The 24694-nt window shown below is 54.7% G+C and overlaps 1 protein-coding gene across 1 annotated transcript in view; it reads right to left on the bottom strand.

Annotated features, from left to right (window-relative positions):
- Positions 1–24694, bottom strand: part of LOC143692431 (uncharacterized) — a 230170-nt gene that overhangs the window by 70098 nt on the left and 135378 nt on the right. The window contains 1 exon segment of the mRNA XM_077172663.1: positions 24217–24552. Coding sequence (XP_077028778.1) covers positions 24217–24552 — 336 coding nt within the window.

Here is a 24694-nt window from a genome sequence, read left to right as displayed (position 1 = left end):
TCTTCTCATGGAAAAAAACATCTTTCAAGTCCAGGCATCCATGGCCAAAACTGAAAATTCACCTCCAGAATTCCTTAAATCCAAGGACAGCTCCAAGCAAAAGCTTCCAGGACTATCTAGGGTCCCTCGGCTTCCTAAGGGCCAGCTCTCATCTCCCTTTGAAGCACTGGGGTTCTGCACTTTCCTTCCTGTGGAAAAGAACTGTCCTTCTTGTCCAGAGCCCAATAGACAAAAGTGGGGTTTGACCTCCCAAATTCTGTCTCTCCAAGGATTCTTCCCTGACAACAGATCTGGCTGCCTTGGCCTCCTTGGGGCTGCCTCTAATCAGCCTTTGGAACACTGGGGCTCTCTCCTTTCCTTCCTATGGAGAACTGTCATTCCAGTCCAGGAACCCGTGGCTGAAATGGAATTCCACACCCAAAACTCCCCATATATCCAAAGGCTGCTTTCAGACAAAAGCTGCAAGGACAGACAGGTCTCGCTGGCCTTGGCCTCTGGTGACTGCTTCTCATCTGCCTTCAAACCCTAGGGTTCTGTGGTTTCCTTCCTATAGAAAAGAACTGTCCCTCTTGTCCAGGCACTCTTGGCCTCAAGCACTTGACCACTCTATAGGGACACAGGAGCTCTGTGCTCAGTGGGGTGGACACTGAGGATGTCAGAGGAGAGCCCTGGGAGGGACTGAAGAGTGGTTTCAGAGATGGTGGATCCTTTTGACATAGTAGAAAACAGCCAGAGAAAAAAAGAATTAATTCCAAAGGCACCTGGGGAGGTCCAGACTGGAAACCAGGAGAAAGGAATTTCCCCGGCAGGGCAGGGCTGTGGTGCAGCACATCCCCCAGCAGGAGCCTGGAGCAGCCCAAGGCTTTGTGTGGGCAGGCAGAGGCAGGCAGGAGGCAGAGCTGTCAGCAAACGAAGGGCCCAGCCAGGTGGGGCAGCTGGGGGATGCCCACAGCCTGCAGGGACAGAGGCGCAGGGCAGGGACACCGTAGGACAGCCTGGGCTGCACAGGGCACAGGGAGGGGCAGCAGCTGCAAGACAGCCCTGCCAGAGCCAACTTGGGCAGCACTTTGGCCATGGCAGACACAAAGAGCACCAAAGCCCCAGAGGGTCATTACAGTCCTTGTGCTGTGTCTGTGCTGCTGAGCTGGGCCGGGCTCCTGGCCCAGAGGCAGCTCCTGGCAAGGGCAGCAGAGCTGCAGAGAGACAGCTCTGGCCAGGAGCAGCTCCTGTGCACAGCCCAGCAGGGCTGGGGCGCTGCCAGGGCCCCTCAGGGACACCAGCAGGGCACAGACAGAGCTCCCAGGGGCTCAGCACTGGCAGGGGCTGTGGCATGTCCCAGAGGGGGCTGTGTCACAGCAGCTCCTCTGGGGCTGTGTCATGGAGGCACAGAGCAACTGTGATGTCAGCAAGGGGCTGTGTGACAGCACAGAGTGGGCTGTGTGAGGTCACAGATTGGGCTATGACATCACAGAGTTCTTTGTGTGAGGTCATTGAGCAGCTACAGCATCATAGAGGGGATTCTGTGATATCACAGAGCAGGCTGTGAGATCATGGCATGGCTGTATGACACCATGGAGCGGGCGGTGAGGTCAAAGTGTGTGCTGTGACATTACAGAGTTGCAGTATGACATTAGAGAGAGGGTTTTGTGACATCACTGAGGAGGTTGTGACAGCACAGAGCTGGCTGTGATGTCATAGAGTAAGGTATGAGGTCATAGAGAACATTCTGCCATCATAGAGTGTGTATCTGGGGCATCAGTGAGTGGGTTGTGACATCACTGGGTGACTGAGTAACATAATAGAGCTGGCTGTGACATCATAGTACAGACTGTTAAATCATAGGGCGACTTTGTGACATCACAGACACTTCTGTGACATCACAGAGCAGCTGTATCACATTACAGGCTGGCATCTCAGAGTTGGCTCTGTGATATCACAGAGTAGCTGTGTGACATCACAGGGGCTGTGTGACATCCCAGGGGCTGTGTGAGGTCACTGGGGAGGTCACTCTGCCCCGGCCCCCTCACAGTTCCCCCCAGAGCAGTCCAACCCTGCTCGTGCACAGCGGGGTCCCCTGTCCCCCCGGGTCCCCCCGCCCCCGGCGCCGCAGCCTCCCCCAGAGGATGTTCCACGAGATCGACCCCAGAGCCTGACACGGGGACGGGGGGCCGGGGCCCTGGGGGTGGCACAGGGGCACAGGGACCCCCCGGCAGCGTCCCTGTGTCCCCCAGGGCCAGAGCCTTGGCCAGGGCTCCTTCACCCTGGTACCAACGAGGCCTTGAGTGCGCTGAAAAAATTCCCAGCAAGGGAGCAGCAAAAACCAGATTGAATATTAAGGGAAGACCCCACAAAGTTCCTTGGCAAGAGTCACTGTGCTCCTGAGTGGACACTTCAGGCACACCAAGAAAACAAAGCAACAACAAAACCAAACAGAATCCGGCAGTCAAACCAGAAATGAACTGAGAACTGTCCCTCTGTGTGTGTGTGTGACACAAGGACAGTGAGGGCAAGGATAAAAGGAATACGGCCCAATAGGTTAACAGAGCTCAAACTTAACAGGACTAAACTTATACCTCAACCTTAACTGATACCTTCAACTTCACAATTTAGCAAAAAGAGAGCACTTAACAGTATTTAACCTAACTTATAACCTATGACTTTGCAATTTAACAGAGGAATAACACTTAACAATATTTAACTTAGCTAATAACATAAACATAACAACTTAGTAAAAGAACAACTCTTAGGAGCATTTAACTTAGTTTAGACCTTGTGACTTTACCTTACTGATATCTGGATATCTGACTGACTCAGCTATCCAAGGCTCTCAGACCCCTCAGAGAGCAGCATTTCTGCCACATTTCCCCAGCACGGGCACTCCTGTGTGCACACAGACACAAAGAGTCAGTGCAAGGCACCTGGGAGAAATTCCCCTGAGGGCAGGAAATGCTCCCTGTGCATCCTTTGGCATCTCCCCAGCGGGTGAAGGGCTGAGCCTGGAGGAGTGGGGGGATCGGCCCAGGCTCTGTCGTTGTTGGGGATCCCCGAGTGCAGCAAACGGGAGAGTTCCCGGCTGGGAGAGGCCCCACTCAGAGGGAGTCGCTGGCCCAGGAGAGCTCCAAGGGCTCCTTTTGGAGCGCTGTTTGCAGGGCCCCAAGAGAGGGGCTTCAGTCCCAGCAATGGTTCATCCTGGCCACACTTGGCACCAACAGCTTTCTTTGGCAGGGTGAGAACAGGGATGTTGTGCCACGGAGGGAACAAAACCAGTTCCCAGGGCTGCTCCTCCAGAAAGCAGGAGCTGGTTGGGCAGCAGCAGTGCCTGGAGCAGACAGTGTTTGTGATGAGCTGCAGAGGAGCTGAGCCCAGGGGCTGTTGGCCAAGGCCAAGGCCCAAGGAGCATTTCTCAGCTGGCAGGGCGGCCTGAGAAGGGGAGGGGGGAATGCAGCAGCACAGGGCCCATGGAACCAAGGGACCATTGTGACACTGTGGGGCCCTGTGACACCAAGGGACCATGGTGACACTGTGGGGCCCCATGGAATCATGGAGAGCACTGTGACATTGCTGGGCCTCATGGAACCATGGGGACCATACTGACGCTGTGTGGCTCCATGGAATGTAGGGATCATTGTGACACTGAGAGGCCCCATCAAACCAAGGGTCCATTGTGACACCACAGGGCCTCATGGAACTGTGGAGACCATTATGAGACTTTGGGGTGTCATGGAACCAAGGGGCCATTGTGAAACTGCGAGACCCCATGGAGCCAAAGGTTCATGGTGACATTGCGAGGCCTCATGGAATAATGGAGACATCATTTAGACACTTGACAGCCTCATGGAACCAAGGAGCCATTGTGACACTGGAGGGCAGCATGGAACCAAAGGTCCAGGGTTATATTGCAGGGCCTTGTGTCATCAGTGGTCCATTGTGACACTGTGGAGCCAAAGGAGACCATTGTGACACTGCAGAGCTGCATAGAACCGAGGGGCCATGGTGACACAGGAGAACCCCATAGAACCAAGGGTTCATTGTGGCACTGCAGGGCTGCATGGAACCAAAGGTCCAGGGTGACACAGAGGGGCCTCCTGTCATTAATGGTCCATTGTGACACTGTGGAGCCAAAGGACACCATTGTGACACTGCAAACCCCCAGGGTCCAAAAGTCCATTGTGACATTGCAGGGCTCATGGAACAGAGGAGTCCCATGACACTGTGGGGCCTGGGGAACCATGCAGACCATTGTGACACTGCAAGGCCTCATTAAACCAAGGTGTCATTGTGACACTATAGGGCACCATAAAATTAAGGGAATATGGAAGAGGTCGGGCTACTTTGGCCTCCTGGGCTCCCTTACGGATCCACCTATCCATTGCATAATGAGGGTGTCTTCTCATCTGCTGCTGAAACACTGGGGCTCCATGCTTTCCTTCCTATGGAAAAGAAGTGTCCTTTTTGGCCAGATGCCCATGGCCAAATTTGGGTTCCACCTCCAACATTCCCTGTTGTGACAGACTGGAGAAGATTGTTGGCTCAAAACATTTCATGTATGGGGTATGAAAGGGCAGGTCCAGCCTTGCCCTGCCCTGGAAGCCCAATCCCCCCAGAGCCTCTATCCCAGCCCAGCAGTGGCTGCCAGTCCCTGGCACAGCACAGGCAATGCTCCACAGCCACCTCTGCAGCCCCCAGCCCAGCTCCTGAGGGACCAAATGAGCCCAAGCCCCACCTGGGGGAAGGGCCCAGGAAGACCAAGGGGTATTGAAGGCTGACCACAAGGCAAGCACACATCTTGACCCTACCTCCTCTTGGAATTTCCATCGAAACAGCGCTGGAATCCAGGAGTTGGAAGCTCTGTGTGTGCTTCTCTAAATCTTATTTGTCTTTTTTTATTCCCTCTTCTTGCAAAATTTGAGTAACTTAAAATGGAACAGGCTTAGAGTTTGTGAAGTTGAATGAGCAAAGTTAATGTTACGAGAAGCGTTTCTTGTTGATTAAATGTTGTAATAAACCTTTTGCCAAAGTTTCTCTGATTTTCTAAAGTTGCCAGTAAAGTTCCTTTTTTGTTGCTTTGAGCTCCTGACAATCCCTTGTTCGTATTTCTCCAGCACATCCAACTCAGAGGACACAAACAACTGTAAATTCCTTTTAAATGTCTCCTTGAGAGAGTTGTTTGGGGGATGGGGGTCAGGGCTTGTGTGTCCTGCTTGGCCCAGCCCAGGCAGGGCTTTCCCAGCCACATTCCACACTCCATTGCCCAGCTGGAGCCGCTGGTGCCTCTGAGTTGTGCTGCCCCAGCCCCAGGGACGCTCTCCTTGTCTGCCCATTCCCCCACGCTCTCTGGGCAGGGATGGCCTCACTGGGGGCTGCTGACATCCTCAGCAACTTGGAGGCTGCTGCTGAATTTCACTGCTCCAGAGGCTTGTTCAGCCTTCAGCTCTTCAGTGCAGGAATTCAGTGTCCCAGGGCTCATGAACATTCAGAACACCTGAACAAGTCAAGCCTCTGGGAATAATTTGATTTTAATTTTCAAATCATTTGTGGTTAATTAGACAGATTTCAATAGTATATCCAAAGTGAATATGTTTCTTTTAAAAAGACAGTAAGCAAGGTTTTTTAGGTCCTGTTTAGGGTTTTTTTCCTGATCATAAATTGATATAAGTAGTCTCCAATTGACACTGAATCCAAGTACCTCCTCATGCAGTTTGAATGGATATGAAAATCAAGACCCTTCATGGCTGACAATCAATCAGACCCTGTCCCTACCCCCAGCCCACCATTTCCCCCATCCAAGCCCTGGCACTCAGAGCAGCCTTGTGCAAATCTGAGCTCCCTCCAGCCCAGGCTGCACCTGCAGCTTTCAGCTCCTTGGCTCCAACTCCCACCTGCTTTCCTTGGAGAAGGAGCTGCCCGAGACACAGAGGGATGTTCATTTCTTGTCAGCCAGCAAAGCCAAGGGGAGGCACAGCTCCATCAAATGCCAAAGTCATTCCTCTGCTGGATATTAAATCCACTTTGCACAGCAGACAGTCTCAGAGCAATGGAAAACACCTTCTGTGCCCAGCACAGATCCCAAGGGCCCCCCAAACCCTCCCTGCCCCAATTCTGCCCAGGTTTGCTCTTTGCACACACGAGTCACAGGCTGAAGTCAGGAGCTGCCTCCATGCCCAGAGGGAGGAAAAGAGAGAAAGGGGAGGAAGAGCTCTCCTGTGCAGAGCCAAGGTCCAAGTGCAGCCCCTGCAGTGGGAGCCACAACTCATCAGGTTTGTGTCCTTTGGGCTCAGGGCCTGGTGACACTCAGAGGCACAGAATGGTTTCTTGCCAACAAACACAAGTTGAACATTTGAACAGTTTAATAACCATCACAGCTCTTCCCTCAGCTCTCTGATATGTCCCAGCGGCATCTGACATATCCCCCATCCCCCAGAGATTTCTGTACAGGAAGAGTTTTAGACAAAGACATAAGAAAAGGTAATTCCGTGATAGATAGAAACACAATTAAGATGTTGACTAGTGTGGTATTTATTTGAACTTCAGAAAGACTGGGCAACTCGCTGAAGCTCAAAGCATGAAACCAGTCAGTTGAGAGGCAATTGAATGACCAGAGAGCATCTGGAGGAGAAAATCTGGAAGGAATGGGAAGAATAAAGTTCAAGAGAGCCTAGTGAAGAGATGCCCTTACACATGGCCATTTAAACAAGAGAGCAGCAAAGACATGAAGGAAGAGCAACAGGAAATATTAGGCTGAATATTGGTGACACAAGTAGAGGGGCAAGGTCAGTATTTCTTCTCCTGCCATTATTAGAAGAATCCGGTAGATCCAGGAAATTCCTGTTCCTGATGGGAAAACATTGCCATTTCTTAAAAGGACGCAAATGTCCCAGATAAAAAAGATTTGCTTGTATCTTATGAAACTAACAGGTATTAACACCTGTGCCCCTTTCCAGGCAGACATCAGCTGTGTCCCCATGAACAGGCAGTGCCACTTGTGCCCTGAGGTGCCCAGCTGGGATTGGATCTCTCCCAGAGCACCTGAGGGAGAGCAGAGAACCTTGCAAGCTGCAGGTCCCTGACAGCCCCACAGGGATCCTGTCCCATCAACATCTGCTCTGCTCCAGTCTGAAACAGGGCCCAGCATGGTGCCGGGATCATCAGAGAGCTGAGGTGTGTGCTGAAATTCAATGTCCTCCCCATCCCGCAGCAGCCCTGCATTTCCCTGCTGCAGCCTTGGTCTCCAGCCCAGCCATGGAGGCTCTTTGAGCTCTGGAGTGTTGGTGCAGCCCCCAAGGGCAGCTGAGCTCTGCCTTTGGCACAGTCAGGCCTGGCCAGCGCAGGCCATGCTCAGCAATTGCTTGTGTGTGCCTGGCCTTGCTGTCAGCCCCGTGAGCGGCTGCGTGGCCCCTTTGTGGCCCTGTGCTGGCCCAGCCATGGTGGCCCAGCCCCTGTGCAGGCCCAGCCCAGGCCAGGAGCATTGCGGCTGGGAACGGCCCCTGTGCCGTGGTGCCCACGGCAGCCTTGGGGCTCTGTGCCCCATGGCCTCCCTGCTGGGCAGCCTCTGCCAGCTCCTGCAGAGCCCCTGGCACCTGTGGGGCTGCACAGACAGCCCTGCCCCGGGCTCTGCCGGCCTCTGGGCCAGCAGAGAGGCAGGCAGGGCTGGCCATGGCCGGGAACAGGCCCTGAGCCCCACAGGAGGATGGAGCTGGGCCACAGCCAAACTCAGCCCAGGCCAAAGCTGGGCTCAGCAGCCAGGGTTGCCAAGGGCTCAGCACAGAGGCTGGTGCTGACAAATGTCCTGGGCCCCCTCCCTGCTCTGTCCATGCCACCAAGGGCACAGAGCAGCCTCCTCTCTGGGCCACTTGCCTGTTTGCAATGCCTTGCACAGGCGCTGGCCCTGCCCCACAAGGCCTGGCCTGAGTCCTGCCCCTGCATGCTCAGCCAGGCTGAGATGGACACTGATGGTTTCTGGGCCAGGCTCTCTGAGCCCAGCTCAGCTCCCTGAAAGCTCTGCCAGCTGCACGGGAAGGATTTCCAACACATGCTGCGGCTGGATCAGACCTGGAGGTTCGGCGAGGGCCTGGTAAGGACGACCTGCCAGCCCCAGCCTCAGGCTGCAGAAGCCCCCTGGCTGTGCTGCTCAGTGAGTGCGGCTGGCAGCTGCGCTCCTGCCCAGCGCTGCATCCAGGGCCGCCAGCCTGCGCTCCACATGGCGCTGCCTTCCCTGGGCCACGTGGGCTCTGCTCCAGGCTCCTGTGGCCCCAAGGCCCCAAGGAGCCTGGAGCTGCGGGGCGGCACCGCAGCTCCCCGGGGCAGCAGCTACCCCGCTGCCCCTGTCTGAGCCAGGCGCCAGTGGCTGCTGGCCACCTGGCAGGGCTTTGCAGGCAGGGGCGGCCAGTGCTGGCCGCACGGAGCGCCCGGCCAAGGGGCTGAGCCTGCACCAAGTGTACCCTCCTGCCGCTCTCTGCAGCTGGCAGGGGACAGGAGCCGAGCGGCCAAGCACAGGAACTCTGCCACACCTGGTGATATCAGGGCTCCCTGGGCCCCAGGGCTCAGAGCAGCATTTGTGCCCTGGCTCACACGCTCCTTGTCTCTGTCACACAGCCGCGCTTAGCGTGGCCACCATGCAGGACGTGTCCCGAGGAGGCCGTGCCAGCTTCTGTGGAAGGCCCCGTGCCCTTCCCGCCACGGCTGGGTCAGCAGCCACGGGGGCTCCTGCTGCCCTGAGCCTGCCGAGCAGGGCAGCCTTTGCTTATGGTTTGAGCCGTTCCTAAAGATCCTGTCGGGCTGTCTGAGACACTTGGGGCAAGGCATTCCTTCCAACCTGGGCCACTTTGGGGGAGCTGGGGGCGGCCCCATGGCAGGTGGCAGGGTGTGCAAGGGCCCTTTGTGACACAGTGCTGCAAAGTCACCGTGCCATGGAATGGGACCTCTGTGACATGCGGTGACATAGGTGTTGGCAGCAACGTGGCCACACCACAGTGCTGGGTGCACGTGACGGGACAGGACAGGACAGAGCACAGTGCCCTCGTTCCTTGCTGACCCGGAGCTTTCCTGAGGCGTTACTTCTGCAGGTGACCTCGTGGCCAGACCACAGGACTTGGTGACCTCTGGCCTTGCCAAGGCTTCTCTTCTGCAGGTGCCCTTGAGGGCAGACCATGGCGTTGGCTGAGCACGGTCCTTGATGAGGAGTCTCCTGTCCTTGTGGCTGCAGCCCTCAAGACCAGAGTGCAAGACTTGCTGTCCTGTAGCCTTGCCAAGACTTGACTCTTGCAGGTGCCTTCAAGGCACAACTGCAGCACTTGCTGACTCCGACCTTTTCCCAGCCATCTTCTCCGACAAGCAGCCATGAATCCAGGCAGTGACGTAGAGCACAGACCTGCGAGCATGCCCCAGCTGGCCTGGGAGAAGGAGGACAAAGAAGGCCCTGGAACTGCTGCAGCACAGCAGCCTGAAGAGCAGTTCCAGCTACTGCAGAAGGGTGAGTGGCAGAGGTGGGCCACAGGGGTGGAGCCTGAAGCCAGCTTGGCCCCATCCCCTCCCATTCCATTCAATCCCATCCCATCCCATCCCATCCCATCCCATCCCATCCCATCCCATCCCATCCCATCCCATCCCGTCCCATCCCCTGGGGACATGCCCATGGTCAGGACAGAGCAGGGGCCGGGGCAGACACCCCACAGCCGTGCAGCCTCAATGCCCTGGGGCATAGCAGGGCTGTCCCTGCCTGGGGAGCACAGGGCTGGTCTTGTGTTCTCCGGCCTCTCCCGCAGCCCCTCAGCTCTGGCTGCGCTTGCTCTTTGCCAGGTGCAGCCGTGCAGCGCGCACAAGGGCAGGAACGCACCCGTGGCCTCTTCTGCGCAACAGCGCAGGTACCTGCAGCCATCCCCAGCTGCACTGGGCCTGCTGTCCCTGCTCAGCCCAGCACGGTGTGTGCAGCACTCCATGCAACATCCCTGGTATCTTGCCCTTCTGCTACAGATGGTTGGCAAATTCATGAAGAGGATGCGGGAGGAAGAGAGCAGTGTCACGGGCACTGTGCTCAGAGTGTACCCTCCCATCTTCGAAACCAAGACCAGCGCTGCCCTGCTGGATAAACTGCCCTGAGCTCTGGGCAGCACACAGGGCCTCTCTGAGCCCAGCCCAGCCCAGCGGGCTCTGGCCCCACAGCTCTGCTCAGCCCAGGCTGCTCTGGCCACTGGCCCCACGGCCTCAGCCCCTGCCAAGGGCACAGCAGCAGCTGCAGCTGCCACAGGACTCAGCCGCAGCCATGGGGGAAGGTGCTTGGCCAAGGCCAAAGGAGGCTCCCTGGTTGCCCTGCTCCCCTCGGGCTGAGGTGCTGAGAGCTCTGCAGCCCCTGCTGCCATCCCATCTGCCCAGGGCAGCACCAGAGCCCCGGCCTTGGGGCCCTCAAGAGCTGCTCCTGCTCCAGGCCCAGGGCCCCTGCCAAAGCTGGGGCAGCCACAAAGCTGTGCCCATTTCTGTTCATTGCTGCTCTCATGGGCATGGATCCTCAGCCACTTGGAGTTTGCTGATGAGTTTTACTACTCCAGAGGCCTCTTCTTTCTTGAGCTCTTCAATTCAGGAATTCAGTGAGCAAAGCTCATAAACATTTGTGCAAAAACTCCAGAACAACAAAAGCCACAGGGAATATTCTATGCTTTTATTTATCCTGTGAATAATTAGACAGATTTCAGACATGTATTCTAAGTGAATACACTGCCTTGAAAACAATGCAGAGAGAAGTGTTTTGTCATGTTAAGTTTTCTTTTCCTATTGGTACATTGGTATGAGCAATGTCCAATTGATACTGACCTCTAGCACCTCATAATCCAGTCTGAACAGATGTAAAAAAAAATCAAAACCCTTCATGGCTGACAATCAATAACACTTTGTCCCCACTCCCTCCGCACAATTTCCCTCATCCAACCCCTGGAATTCCAATGGAACAGGAATGGTGTGGCCAGCAGGGGCAGGGCAGGGATTCTTCCCCTGTGCTTGGCATTGGTTCTACAGCACCTCAAGTGCTGTGTCAAGTTCTGGGCCCCCCAATTTAGGAAGGCCATGGAGGGGCTGGAGCATGTCCAGAGAAGGAAAACAAGGCTGGGGAGGGGTCTGGAGCACAAGTCCTGTGAGGAGCAGCTGAGGGAGCTGGGGTTGTTTATCCTGGAGAAGAAGAGGCTCAGGGGAGACCTCATCATTCTCTACAACTCCCTGACAGGAGGGGGCAGCCAGGTGGGGTTTGGACTCTTTTCCCAGGGAGCAGCGACAGGGAAAGAGGACACAGCCTTCAGCTGCACCAGGGGACATTTAGGCTGGACATTGGAAATATTCTTCATACAAAGGGTGATTGGGCATTGGAATGGGCTGCCCAGGGAGGTGGGTGAGTCACTGTCCCTGGAGGTGTTTAAGAAAAGACTGGATGTGGCACTCAGTGCCATGGTCTGGGTGACAAGGTGGTGTTGGGTCCCAGGTTGGACCTGATGCTCTCCAAGGTCTTTCCCAGTCTGGCTGATTCTCTGATGACTGTGACACTGCAGGGCCCTGGGAAAGCAAGGGGCCACTGTGACACTGCAGGGCCTGGTGGCACTAAGAGGACCATGGTGACACTGTGTATGACATGGCAGCACAGAGCCAAGGGGCCATGGGTGACACTGTGGGGCTGAATGGAAGCCAGGAGTCCATGGTGACAGTCTGGGTCCTGGTGGAACCACAGAGGCCACTGTGACACTGCGGGGCCTTGTGGAATCAAGGGGCCATTGTGACACTGCGGAACCAAGGAGACCCTTGGGAGAGCCTGGGGGCAAAGGAATCAAGGGGCCATTGCTCCATTGCAAGGACTCTTGGAACTGAGGGAACAATTGTGACACTGTGGTGCCCCATGGAACCAAGGGTCCCTGATAACACTGCAGGACCTTGGGGGACCGTGGGACCATTGTGACACTGCAGGACCCAAGGATCCAAGGGACTTTGTGACACCAAGGGGTCCCATGCAACAAAAGGGACATTGTGACACTGGGAGGCCTCATGGAATCACGGGGACCTTTGGGAAATTCAGGGGCCTCATGGAACCCTGGTGACACCAAGTTGTCTGGGAATGTGGATCTGCTGGAGCGTAGGAGGGCTCTGCACAGGGCCCTGGACAGGCTGGATCCAGGGCCCAAATCCAACAAGGTTAGTTTTAACAAGTCCAAATGCCAGGTCCTGCACTTTGGCCACAACAACCCCTGCAGCACTACAGGCTGGGGACAGAGTGGCTGGAGAGCAGCCAGGCAGAAAGGGACCTGCAGGGACTGATGGAAAGCAGGCTGGACATGAGGCAGCAGTGTGCCCAGGTGGCCAAGAAGGCCAATGGCTCCTGGCCTGGATCAGGAATGGTGTGGCCAGCAGGAGCAGGGCAGGGATTCTTCCCCTGTGCTCAGCACTGGTTGGGCAGCACTTCGAGTGCTGTGTCCAGTTCTGGGCCCCCCAATTTAGGAAGGACCTGGAGGGGCTGGAGCATGTCCTGAGAAGGGCAACAAGGCTGGGGAGGGGTCTGGAGCACAAGTCCTGTGAGGAGCAGCAGAGGGAGCTGGGGTTGTTTATCCTGGGGTAGAGGAGGCTCGGGGGAGACAAGGCAGTGTCAGGGCACAGGTTGGACTTGATGATCTCCAACGTCTTTTCCAACCTTGCTGATTCTGGGATTCTCTGAAACCACCCTTGGAGCACTTGCAGGATGAGCCCTGGGCCTCCTCTTGAGAAGCTCCAGCAGCCCAGGTCCCTCAGCTTCTCCTGGCAGCCCCAAAGCCCATCCTGTCAGTCCTGCAGCTCCACCTCATTGCCCAGAACAGGGAGCCCCAGAGCCAGACACAGCAGCCCAGATGTGCCCCCCTGGCCTAGGGTGCCTCTGGCAAGGGAGCAGCAGCAGGCACTGCAGGAGCCTGCAGATAATTCCTGCAGCACTTGTAGGATGATCCTGCTGCCCAAGGGACGTTCCCATGGGGCCAAGTCAGGAACTACAATGGGGAGTAGGGCCAGAGAGGAAAGGGCAAATAGGGATGGGCTGTTTGCAGGGGAGGGAATAGGGATGGGCAACAGGAAGAAATTTCTTCCATGAAGAGTAAAGAAAGCAAAGGTGCAGCCAAGGAAATGGTCAGGACAGTTTGGGGGTGGCTGCCAGGCAGCCCTGGCTCTGAGCAACAGCGTCTGCAGTGGCACAGGAAACTCCCAGCTGATGGGAACAAACTTTCTGGCTGAGTGCAGAGGCCAGGACAAAGCTGAGTGGTTTCCCTGGTGTCCCGCAGCCCTTGCTGGCCCCAGGGGCTGATGGCATTTGTGCTCCCTCAGGTTCATGTCCCCACAGCAACAGCATGGGGGTGCTGGCCCTGCTGTGTGCAATGCAAACAGGGGCTGCTGAGGCAGTGCTGCCGTGTCTGTGCCTGCATGGGTGGGGCACCTGTGTGAGCTGGGGGAGAGGCCAGGGCTGCAGAGGGGGGATGTTGTTGGCAGCTGCATGAGGACGCTCTGGGACGCTGCCCTGGGCTGTGCAGCGCACTGGGCATGGATCAGCCCCTGCTCTGCTGCTCCTTCCCGTCTGCCCCAGGGCCCTTGCAGAGCCCCAGCCATGCTGTTTGCCCCCAGCCTGCCCACGGCCAGCCTGGGGCTGCTGACGGGGGTTTCTGTGCTGAGCCTTGGCCTGGCCATGTTCTTGAGAGAGCCTGGGCAAGGAGCCTGGAGCCCCCAGGGCCTGGCCTGAGGCGTCAGCGCTGCCCCAGCAGTGCCCATGGCCTGTCCCTGCTGCAGCCCCGGCACTGCCACCCCCAGGGCCGTGCCCGGCCCCGAGAGCACTCAGGCCCTGCAGCAACACCAGGGCCACCAGGGCAGCGGGGCAGGGCCACGGCAGCAGCACCGGCAACACCAAGTGCTGCTGCTGCTGCTGCTGGGCACAGCTGCTGGGCCAGCACTGATCTGCCCCAGCTCTGCACACAGACATTGCTGCTGCAGCTCCAGAGAAGGCAACAAAAGGGCATCTCTGCAGAAAACTTTGCTGGGACATCCTTTAGTTCCTTTAAAGCCACCAAGAGTGCAGCCCCTCATTGACACAGTCTGTGGCCACAGGGAAGGTGGAGAGAAACAAAACGAGAAATGGTTCAAAAATGACATTTCTTTGTAGACAATATGAAAAAAAGTAACACAAAGAAACAGAACCTCCAGAAGGAAACCAACAAGAAGTATCAAAGATGACTTTTATTGCAAGAGATTTGTAGAAATTGCCTAGGAGTTTACTGTTTCTGAAACCATCCAGTCATCAGTCTCCACACTGCAGCCTTGAGCTCCTGGTTCCTCAGGCTGTAGATGAGGGGGTTCAGGGCTGGAGGTACCACTGAGTACAGAACTGACAGGGCCAGATCCAGGGATGGGGAGGACATGGATGGGGGCTTCAGGTAGGTCAAAAATGAGGTGCTGACAAAGAGGGAGACCACAGCCAGGTGAGGGAGGCATGTGGAAAAGGCTTTGTGCCGTCCCTGCTCAGAGGGGATCCGCAGCACAGCCCTGAAAATCTGCACATAGGAGAAAACTATGAACACAAAACAGCCAAATGAAAACAAAAGACTAACCACAATGAGCCCAAGTTCCCTGAGGTAGGAATTTGAGCAGGATAGCTTGAGGATCTGTGGCACCTCACAGAAGAACTGGCCCAGGGCATTGCCATGGCACAGGGGCAGGGAAAATGTATTGGCTGTGTGCATGAGAGCATTGAGAAAGGCACTGGCCCAGGCAGCTGCTGCCATGTGGGCACAAGCTCTGCTGCCCAGGAGGGTCCCGTAGTGCAGGGGTTTGCAGATGGACACGTAGCGGTCGTAGCACATCACGGTTAGGAGGAAATACTCTGATCCAAAAAAGAAGAAAACCAGAAAGACCTGTGCAGCACATGCAGTGTAGGAGATGTTGCTGGTGTCCCAGAGGGAATTGTGCATGGCTTTGGGGACAGATGGAGCCCAGGTCAGCGAGGGCCAGGTTGAGGAGGAAGAAGAACATGGGCGTGTGCAGGTGGTGGCCGCAGGCTACGGCGCTGATGATGAGGCCGTTGCCCAGGAGGGCAGCCAGGGAGATGCCCAGCAAGAGGCAGAAGTGCAGGAGCTGCAGCTGCCGCGTGTCTGCCAATGCCAGCAGGAGGAAGTGCCTGATGGAGCTGCTGTTGGACATTTGCTGGTGCTGCACATGGGCACCTGTTCATGGAGAAAAGGACAGTGAAGAGTTAGAGGAGATACCTGTAAACAAAACCAAAGCCTTTTCCAATACACCTACCCTGGAACACACACAAACACACTTCTATTTTTAAGAGTTCTTGTGTTTTCTTTAAAAGCTTCCCCATACCTCTGCTGGTGTACTTGAATATCAGAAACCCTCAGCATTTCTGCTGCCCTTAGGGAATAGAGAGCATGTTCTGAGAGGCAAAGCGATAAGTGGAGAGCTAGTGGACATTGTCTGTCATTCTGACCTGCTCAGAATATCTCTGGGCTTTAACTTTTGTCAGTTGGAGGGTGATCACCTCCCCATGTTTCCCTTTAAAATTCCCCAGGTACAGTTAGAGCAGATGTTTCCACCACAGCCCAGATCCACATTTGTAGCCAAGGACTCACGTTGCTCATTTCACCAACCCAGCAGCATTTTCAGTGTCACAACACCTCTGTCTTTCCCCATCAATCTCGTAATTCAGAGCTGCTCTAGGACAGGTTTGCACCCTGGATTGAAGCTCCCAGCTTGGACTGAAATCTCAGGGAGACTTCCAAGTGTCCTTCTGATGGCATTGGATTGTGGGAGATGCAGCTCCTTCCCTGGCTGCACTGACAGCATTGCCCAGAGCCGGGCCCTGGGGACAGCGTCACCCTGAGCCAGCTGTGCCCCCTGCCAGAGCCCCCAGGGCCGGGCAGCTGCTCCCAGCCCTGTGCTCTGCAGAGGGAACTGGGCCCGGGGCTGCAGAGCTGCCCCACGGCTCTGCTGCAGCTCTGCCTGCACAGGAGGGGCTGCATGCCTTGGAGCCCCGGCCCTGAGGGCAGAGGCTTGGCTGGGGCACAGGAGGGAGGGGGCTTGTTCAGAGGGAGGGGCTGCACTGCAGGGGATCCTGTGGGCATCTCTAAACTCTCCCTGCCACAGCATTGCTGGGCTTTGTTTTCTCTCATTGCCTGATCTTCTCTCTGCTTCCTGCAGATTTCCCCTCTCCCTGCCAGCACCCACAGACCCCAAATCTCTGTGCACTCTCCTTGGCCCTACAGGACCCTGCCTGTTTGCAGGGCACTGGCGGGGGGCAGGTTCTGTTTGCAGCTTGGAGAAAGGACAGCTCAGACTGAGCCTGATGGCTCCAGCAAAGGTGATGCTGGTGCTGTCCATGGGCAGAGGGGCTGAAAACACATTAGGGATCTCCTGTGAACCTATTGATCACTAAAAGCAACAGTTCAGATGTCTTGGGAACTTTCAAAATTTCATAAATAATAATTCATAAGCAAAATTTACCAGGTCAGATATTACAGGCAACTGTCAAAATTTATAATCATCCTTTAATATTTATCACCACCTCCCTACTATTCTTCAATAGTAGGAAACTGAATACAAAGTCTTAAGAAATTTCTTACATTTTATCAAAATCCTAGACTTGGAAATATTCTATGACTGACCAGAACCCTTGAGCATGTCAGAGCTTCATGAACATTTCACCTCCCCTGCCCCAGAAATACTCAGAGTTGTACTCACAGGCTCTGCAGGCATTGGCATGTTCCAGCTTGAGGAGATAGCTCCAGGAGCTGCAGCTGCATTGTCCTGCAGCCAGAGGTTCCTGTGCCAAGGGCTGCCAGTGATTGTGCCCCAGGCACTTCTCAGCCCCTTCCCAGCCCTGACTGATTGAAGCTCTCTGTGCCTCTGTGCTGTGCCCAGGCTGGCTGCAGGCAGTGCCCCAGCCCTGCTGGGCTGGCACAAGAGCTGCTCATCCAGAGAAATGTGCTTTTGAAGCTCTTCTTGGTGACCAGGAGCTGCCTCTGGGCCAGGAGCCCAGCCCAGCTCAGCAGCACAGACACAGCACAAGGACTTTAATGAGCCTCTGGGGCTTTGTGCTCAGGCCCTGAACATCAGTCCCTGAGAGGGAGCTGAAGAAACCTGTCCAGAACTCCAAGGCAGAATCCAACTCCAAAGTTGCTTGGACTTTTAATGGGTCCCAGTGAGAGACACGAGTGAGCAAGTGTCCCCAGGCCCCAGGCAGAGCAGAGAACTGCAGGCAGTGATGACAGGTGGGGACAAAGAGAAGCCAAGTCTTGGTGCCCTGGGGCACAGCAGGGTCTGTGCCAGCAAAGGCTGGGAGGAGACACCTTGTCCTGAGGCCCTGGGGCCTCCTGGCACAGCCCCAGCCAGGCTGGGCTCTGTCAGCCCCTTCTGCTGCCCTCAGCATCCCCCCCTAGCCCACATCCCAGTGGCCTCAAGGATCTGCTGCAAGGAGTCCCTGGGGAGCCTTGCTCAGCAATGGCCCTGGGGGCTCCTTCATGCTCCCTGCAGGGACTGCAGGTTTTTCAAAGGACTTTGGCTTTGGCTTTTGCCTTGGAATCTCTGAGAGGTTTGTGCAATCATGGCCTCCAATTATCTGCTGTAATTAGTCCCTGGAGAGGCTTTGTCAGTAACAACACTCAGTGGGGCTCATTAATGCTTTAAGGTACTCCAGTTATTTGAAGGTACTTGGTGTTTCCCTTTTGATACAGACTCTGTGAGAGGTTTGTGCAGTCATGGCCCCAATTATCTGCTTTAATGAGTCCCTGGAGAGCTTTGTACTGACACTCAGTGGTGCTCAGTAATGCTTTGAGCTTCTCACATTTTTTAAGGTAGTTTGGAATTTCCTTCCAACACTGAGACTCTGAGAGGTTTTTGTGCCATCCTGGCCTCCAATTCTCTCCTCCAAGGAGTCCATGAGGAGCCTGTGTTGGGCATGGACCTCACTGAGACCCATTCCTGCTTTGAGACACTTTGGGGTTTTCTTCTGACTTTGACTCCTGGAATGGTTTGTGCAATCTCCTCTCAGGCCCTGAGGTTCAAGGGCTCAGCTCCAAATGCACCACAGGGCTCATCAGGATGCGGCAAGTCCTGACAAACCATGGCTCTGCCTTCATTTCCCTCTGCTCTAATGCAGTTTATCAGGGCTGTATCTGGAGTGATTTTGGTTTGCTAATTTGAGATTTCTCAGCCAATGCATCTATTAGTGTAGTGGTATCAGTGTTGGCTAATTACCATTGCACTCACTGGAATATATTTACTCATTTCCTGCTGTGAGATAGGATTAGGAAAAAAGCAAAGTAGGCTCAAAATTTTAAAAGGGTATATAGAAAAGTTTATTACCAGTAAATAGAAGAAAGAGTAATAAGAATCTGAACACTTCTCCTCTCCCTACAACCTTTTCTTTCTTACTGACAATGCAAGGAGACAAAACCGGAAAGTTTCAGTCAGTTTACACCATCTAGAACAGTCTTTCTTCAGTTCACTTAGGGAGAGGAGTCTCTCTTTCATGCTATGGAGACTTCTCCATAAGAAAAATGTTCTCTTGTGGCTCTCAATTCCCACGAAGAGCAGCTGCCCAGAAAATCTGCAATTGTGAAGTCACTCCCATTTTTCACAGCTTTTCCCACAGCTGTTTTTATGGGCCATGTCAACTTATGGGGTATGAGTTTAAAGATGAGCTGTTCAAGAGCAAAGAATATCTTCATCTATTTCTGAAATCATCTTCATCTCTGAGAACAGAGATCTTCTTCTTCTCTCCCTGATAGCACAGGATCTCATTACTCTTCTCTCTTTCTCTGTTTAAACTTCTCATGGGATCACAGCTACTTCAACATTTGCCTACTTTAGCATGGAGGTTTTTGCTGAACAGGTCATCTCCCCATATTTTCAATTAGTTATTGGGAAAAAGAGAGTCTGATATATCAATTACATCCTTCCCCATAGGTTTACAAGAGGATTTCAGCCCCAAGATCAAGGCATCTCCTCATCCCTCCCATCTGGGACTCAACTTCCCCTTCACTGACCTCGGTGTCTTCATGTTGCTCCTCTGTGTGCCTGCACTTTGTCCTTTTCTCTCACTGGAGGGAGGCTGGAAGCACTGAAAGAGTTCATATCTCACCCGGGGCCTGCAGATGGTTCCGTGCCCCCGGCCGGGCTCGGTGCTTGCGGCCGGAGCTGTTTTACGATGGAGGTTTCTGCAGCGGCAGCGCTGGGGCTGTGTCAGGATGGGCCGCGCTGGGGCAGGGCCAGGATCTCAGCAGCCAGGCCAGAGCACAGCAGCAGCACGGCCGGGGGCCGATGGCTTCTCCTGCCCCTGCCCGGGGCTTGCGGCTGAAGCCCAAGGGTGGCAGAATCTTGGCCGAGCCGGCCCGGCCCGGGGCTGCTCCTGGGGCCCGGCGGATCCTGGCTGGGCCCGGGCTGGCAGCGGGGCAGGGCTCAGCAGGGCCCAGATGTTCCCAACTGCAGCCATGGCCCGGCCCGGCCTCGGCCCCGCGGCCTCCCCTGCCCTGCCCGGCAGCTGATGGGGCCTGGTGGGGTCCCTGAGAAGGGGCCCGGCCCCACGGCAGGAGCTGCCCAGCCCTGCTAGAACCCTGGATGCTGAGAAATTTAAACTTTCTGTGCTGAAAGGCACAGACCTGCAAGAGAACACTGCATTTGACATGAGGCTGTGGAGAAGGCTTCCAAAATTGATCAATAGCATTGGGATTATGGGTGTGTAGTTGGTTAGAAGTGTATAATATCACAGAAAAATCTTAAGACTTCGGGGTTTTGGAAGATAATAATAAATATGAAGCCAGATGGAGATTTTAGGGTTGAGACAGGTTGTTCTTCTTTACCTTCTTCCTTCTTCTTCACCTTCTTCTTCCTTCTTCTTCATGGGTTTGGGTGGTATTTTGTAATTGGACATAAAAGTCTGCATTGCAGGCTTCAAATGATCAATTATTGGGTTAAAAGGGAAAATAATTTGGGTATCTTTTCTTAATTGGATAGTTTAGCCTTAAAAGACCTTGTAACAAGAGATAGTTAGCCATTTTGTGCCCTGCTAATGAAAGATGCAGAACTCACGGCCTTAAGAATGTAACATGGGTAAGAAACAATAAACACCTGAGTCTGAACACGTACTGTCATCTCAAGTGCCTTCAATCCCGAGCCCAAGAGAAGTAGAAAAAGCAAGCAGAGAACCCACATGGCCCACCCTGGCTGAGATGGGGAGCTGGGCTGGCCTTGTTACCTCTGTGCCAGCCAGAAGGGAAAGAGACTCTCCCAGGCTTTCTCATCTTGAACATGTGTCTTCACAGAGGTGTGTACAGTTTCCTTCATGGTTTAACAGATTGTCAATTCTCAAAGCTGATTACTCATTGGTGTTTTGTCAGACATGGATGAAACTGCTAGCAGCTTCTCTTAGGACATCACTTCTGTGATGCAAAACCACCACAACAGCACAGAGCACAGAGCTCCTTTGTCCATATGTAGTGCTCATGTGCCCGACGCCTCAAAACCCCTCCTTAGGAGATCTCTGGGCACTCCCCAAGGTGTTTTCAAATGAAAACATTCAGCTCAGAGTCTAAGACAATCACCAGACGACAGGGCCAGCCTGACCTGTCTGTCCTAGCTACTTTTGTCTGGGAGCAATCCTTGGATATATGGAATTTGGGAGGCCAAATGCTAATTTTTGTCCATGGCCCTTGGACATGAAATCTGGTTCTTTTCCATAGGAATGAAGGAACAGAGCCCCAGTGTTTCAGGGGCAGATGAGAGGTGGCCACCAGAGGCCAAGGCCAGCCAGAGCTGGCACATTTTTTTCTGGAAGATACCATTGCATTAAGGAAATTGTTTAGGGAGAGTACCAAGTTTGGCAATGGGCATCTGTCACAATCCGCTCATACAAGTGGGGGTCGTGATGGTTCGTTAACTGATCTCAGAGTGAAAAAACAACACGAAGGGGATTTCAGTATTAATCAAATACATGCACCTTTTATTGAGTGCCCACAGCAAATGCAATAGAAGGATTTAGAAAGGAGATAAAGGATAGAGAGAGAGAGAAAGAGAGGGGGTGGATATAGCTACCAAATAGAGAGACTAAATCCTCATGTGGTCCAGCCAATAGATCTGTCTTGTCATGTCAGGGAGAATCTCAAAGTCTTGGTTAACTCAGGGGTCTATTATAGTCCTCTGCTGAGGGGGGAACAGGTAAAAGACAATGAAGAATAAGTTTATTAAAAACGGGCACAGACAGTCCATGTTCCAAAACAGGATAAGTCAATCTCAGCAGTGAGTGAGAGCAATTGTTTTCTTGGTCCAATGACCACACCTGGGCAAACATGTCACTTCAATCAGGCCAACCCCTCCCCATGTTAGGGTTATAGGGGTCTCAGTCTCAGTCCTTGGGAGGGGGCTTCAATCTCCGTCCATCATGGTGGTCGTGAAGCAGATGAAGGATTTTCCATGGGGGACCAGCAAAGTTACCCCAGAAAGTTCATTTGGCCAAGAGGTGGGGAAATTCATGGGCTATTGTCATGAAGCAGGTGCCAGCATATAGGGTGAGCTGCCCCTTTGCCAGCCCCCTGCTCGAAGCAGCAACCATGGCAGCACTGCAAACACTCCTGCAAACAATCCCTTGGTGAGCATCCACCGCAGCCAGGCCAGAGCTCCAGTCAGGGTCCTCAGGGTCCCGGTCTCTGTCCTTGTGACGATCGTGAGACAAATGAGGGAAACTTCAGACCGTCTCTTACAGCATCTGAAAAGCCAGATGGTTCTTTCCATAGCAAGGAGAGCATGGAGCCCCAGTGCTCCAGGAGCTGATGAGAGGCATTCCTTGACATTGCAACATCAGCCAGAGCTGTCAGGTGGCCCCTGGGAGGCCAAGCCAGCCAGACCTGTTCCATGTTCCCTCGGTTCCATGGGGCCCCACAGTGTCCCAATGGTCCCTTGCTTCCCTGAGGCCCTGAGGTGTCATAATGCCCCCTTGGTGACACCAGGCCCTGAAGGGTCCCAATGGTCTCCATGGTTCCATCAGGCCCCACAGAACCATAATGGTCTCTGGGTTCCATGAAGCCCCGCTGGGTCACCACAGCCCCTTGATTCCATGGGCTCCAGTGGTGCCACAATGATCCCCTTGGTTCCATGAGGTCCCACAGTGTCCCAGTGATCTCCATGGGAAGGGAAGAAGCGAGCCCCAGTGTTGCAGGGGCAGCCACCAGAGGCCAAGGGCAGCCAGGCTTGATGGTACTGGCAGATTGTGCCTGGGAGCAACCCTTGGATATCCAGAATTTTAGAGGTGGAATCCCAATTTCAGACATGGACACCTGGAGGATAAGGATGGTTGTTTTCCATAGGAAAGAAAGCATGGGACACTGATTCCACAGTGACATTTGGGGATCTATGGGGGCTATTGGGGATCGTTTCTGCACCTCGTGACCCAACAGGAGCTTCTCTGATAAACGTTGCCTGAAGCTCCCACTGTGCCCATGACAGGAACCCCTGTGAGTGTCTGGGACATCCCGGCTCTCTGGCAGCCTGGGGACTCCTGGGATGTCACCGTGGAGCCCCCGTGAGTGCCTGTGACAGATGGGTGCCTTTGCAGCCCAAGGTGCCCTGGGATGTCACCATGGAATGGCTGTGACTGCCTCTGACCACAGGGCTCTTTACCATCCCCAGAAACCCCTGGGAGGTCTCCATGGAGCCCCCGTCTCTACATGTGACATTCCAGCTCTGGAACAGCCTGGAGATTCTTGGAATGTCCCCATGGAACCCCTCTGAGGGCCTGTGACAAATCTGATCCTTAGCAGGCAACCATCACCAGTCCACTGTTGCTATGGTCAGTTTCCATGGCAACCATCACCAGCCCCCTGTTGCTATGCTCAGTCCCTTGGCAGCTCCATGGAGACCCCATGCCAGGGGTGGTTGCCATGGACACCAGCTCAGGCCTGCAGCCAGAGCCCGTTGCCATGGCAACCATTGGCAGCCCCATCCCCAGGCTGATGGGATCCCAGAGCCACAGAATTGGCTGAGCTGGGAGGGACCCATCAGGATCCTCCAGTCCAACTGCTGGCCCTGCACAGGACACCCCAACAATGCCAGCCTGGGCCTGGCAGCGCTGGCCAAACGCTGCTGCAGCTCAGAGAGCCCTGGAGCTGGGACCCTGCCCTGGGGAGCCTGGCCAGGGCCCCAGCAGCCTCTGGACAAAAACCTTTTCCTGACATCCAAGCTGAGCCTGCCCCGACTCAGCTGCAGCCGCTCCCTCCACTCCTGTCCCTGGGCACCAGAGGGAAGAGGTTCCCACAGCCCCAGCCAGGGACCCGCTCCCAAGGCTGCTGCCATGGCCACCAGGGCTGGCACCAGCTGGGATGCTCGGTTTCCACAGGCCGGGCTGCAGCAATGGGATTCCCCAATTTCCTGCTCCCGCTAAAACCGCGCTGCCCTTGCTGCCCTCCCGCCTCCCATGGAAAGCACAAAAGCCAAAGATCCCGGGCTGGGATAAGAACAATTTATTGGGAACAGCAACGGGATATGGAACAAAAAGGAGCAGAAACAATACTGATAACACAAGTGATAAGAAAAAGGGAAAACTACAACACAACTGACTGTCTCTTCCTGGCTACAATTTCCCCCTGCCTGGAAAGGACACCCTTCTTGTCAGGAGGGAGAGAGAGAGAGTCCCTTTCCTGCCAATGGCAATGACCTGAGGTGGGAGCGAATGTAATGTCACAGCCATAGCCAGACCCGCATGTTCTTCCATCCCACATCAGGTCATTGGCAGGGGCAGCAAAAGGGACTGTTGTCTTCCTACCATGGATCACAGGGAAAATGGATCCCCAGGGCTCTTCCCAACATGGGACCCCCAATGGGGAAAGAAGCTGGAGTGGTGCATGAAGCTCTTCCTGCAGCTGGGGCACTCGCAGAACTTCCCTTACTGGCGACTCCATTGGTGTCTGATCAAGTGAAAGCTCATGCACGAGCTCTTCCCATGATGTGGAGAACTCATCGGGCCTCTCCCCAGTATGGATGCGCTGGTGCCTGACGAGGGTGAATTTTTTCTTGAAGTCCTTCCCACAATCAGAGCAGCGGAAGGGCCTCTCATCCGTGTGAATGCGCTCATGCAGGTAGAGATTGGAGCTGGTCTGAAATCTCTTCCCACAGGTGGGGCATGCGTAGGGCCTCTCCCCAGTGTGGATGCGCTGATGAGGAGGGAGTTGCGCTTGAAGCCCTTCCCACAGTCAGGGCAGAGGAAGGGCCTCTCCTCTGAGTGAATTCGCTGGTGCTTGTAGAGATTGGAGCTGGTCCTAAACCTCTTTTGACACTGGGGACACTCATAGGGCCTCTCCCCAGTGTGGATGCGTTGGTGGATTACGAGGGTGGATCTGTGGCTGAAGCCCTTCCCACACTCCCCACACTCGTAGGGCCATTCCCCGGTGTGGATCATCTGGTGGCGGATCAGGTGGTTACTCTTGCTGAAGCTCTTCCCACACTCCAAGCACTTGTGGGGCTTCTCCCCATTGTGAAGCTGCTCATGGGCCACCAGCTCTGAGCTCTGGCTGAAGCTCTGTCCACCTTCCTGGCTCAGGGTGGGTCTTTCCTCCTCAGAGCACTCTGGGCTGGGTTTGGAGCCCATCCTCATGAAGGATTTCTGGGGATTTTCCTCCCCATTGGAATTCTGCACTGTGGAGTCACTCAAAACTGCCACTTCCACAAG

This window comes from Agelaius phoeniceus, assembly GCF_051311805.1.
Source record: "Agelaius phoeniceus isolate bAgePho1 chromosome W unlocalized genomic scaffold, bAgePho1.hap1 SUPER_W_unloc_1, whole genome shotgun sequence".
NCBI classification, from domain to species: domain Eukaryota; kingdom Metazoa; phylum Chordata; class Aves; order Passeriformes; family Icteridae; genus Agelaius; species Agelaius phoeniceus.
The sequence above is the reverse complement of the archived record's forward strand: the minus strand, read 5'-3'. Positions and strand labels throughout refer to the sequence as shown.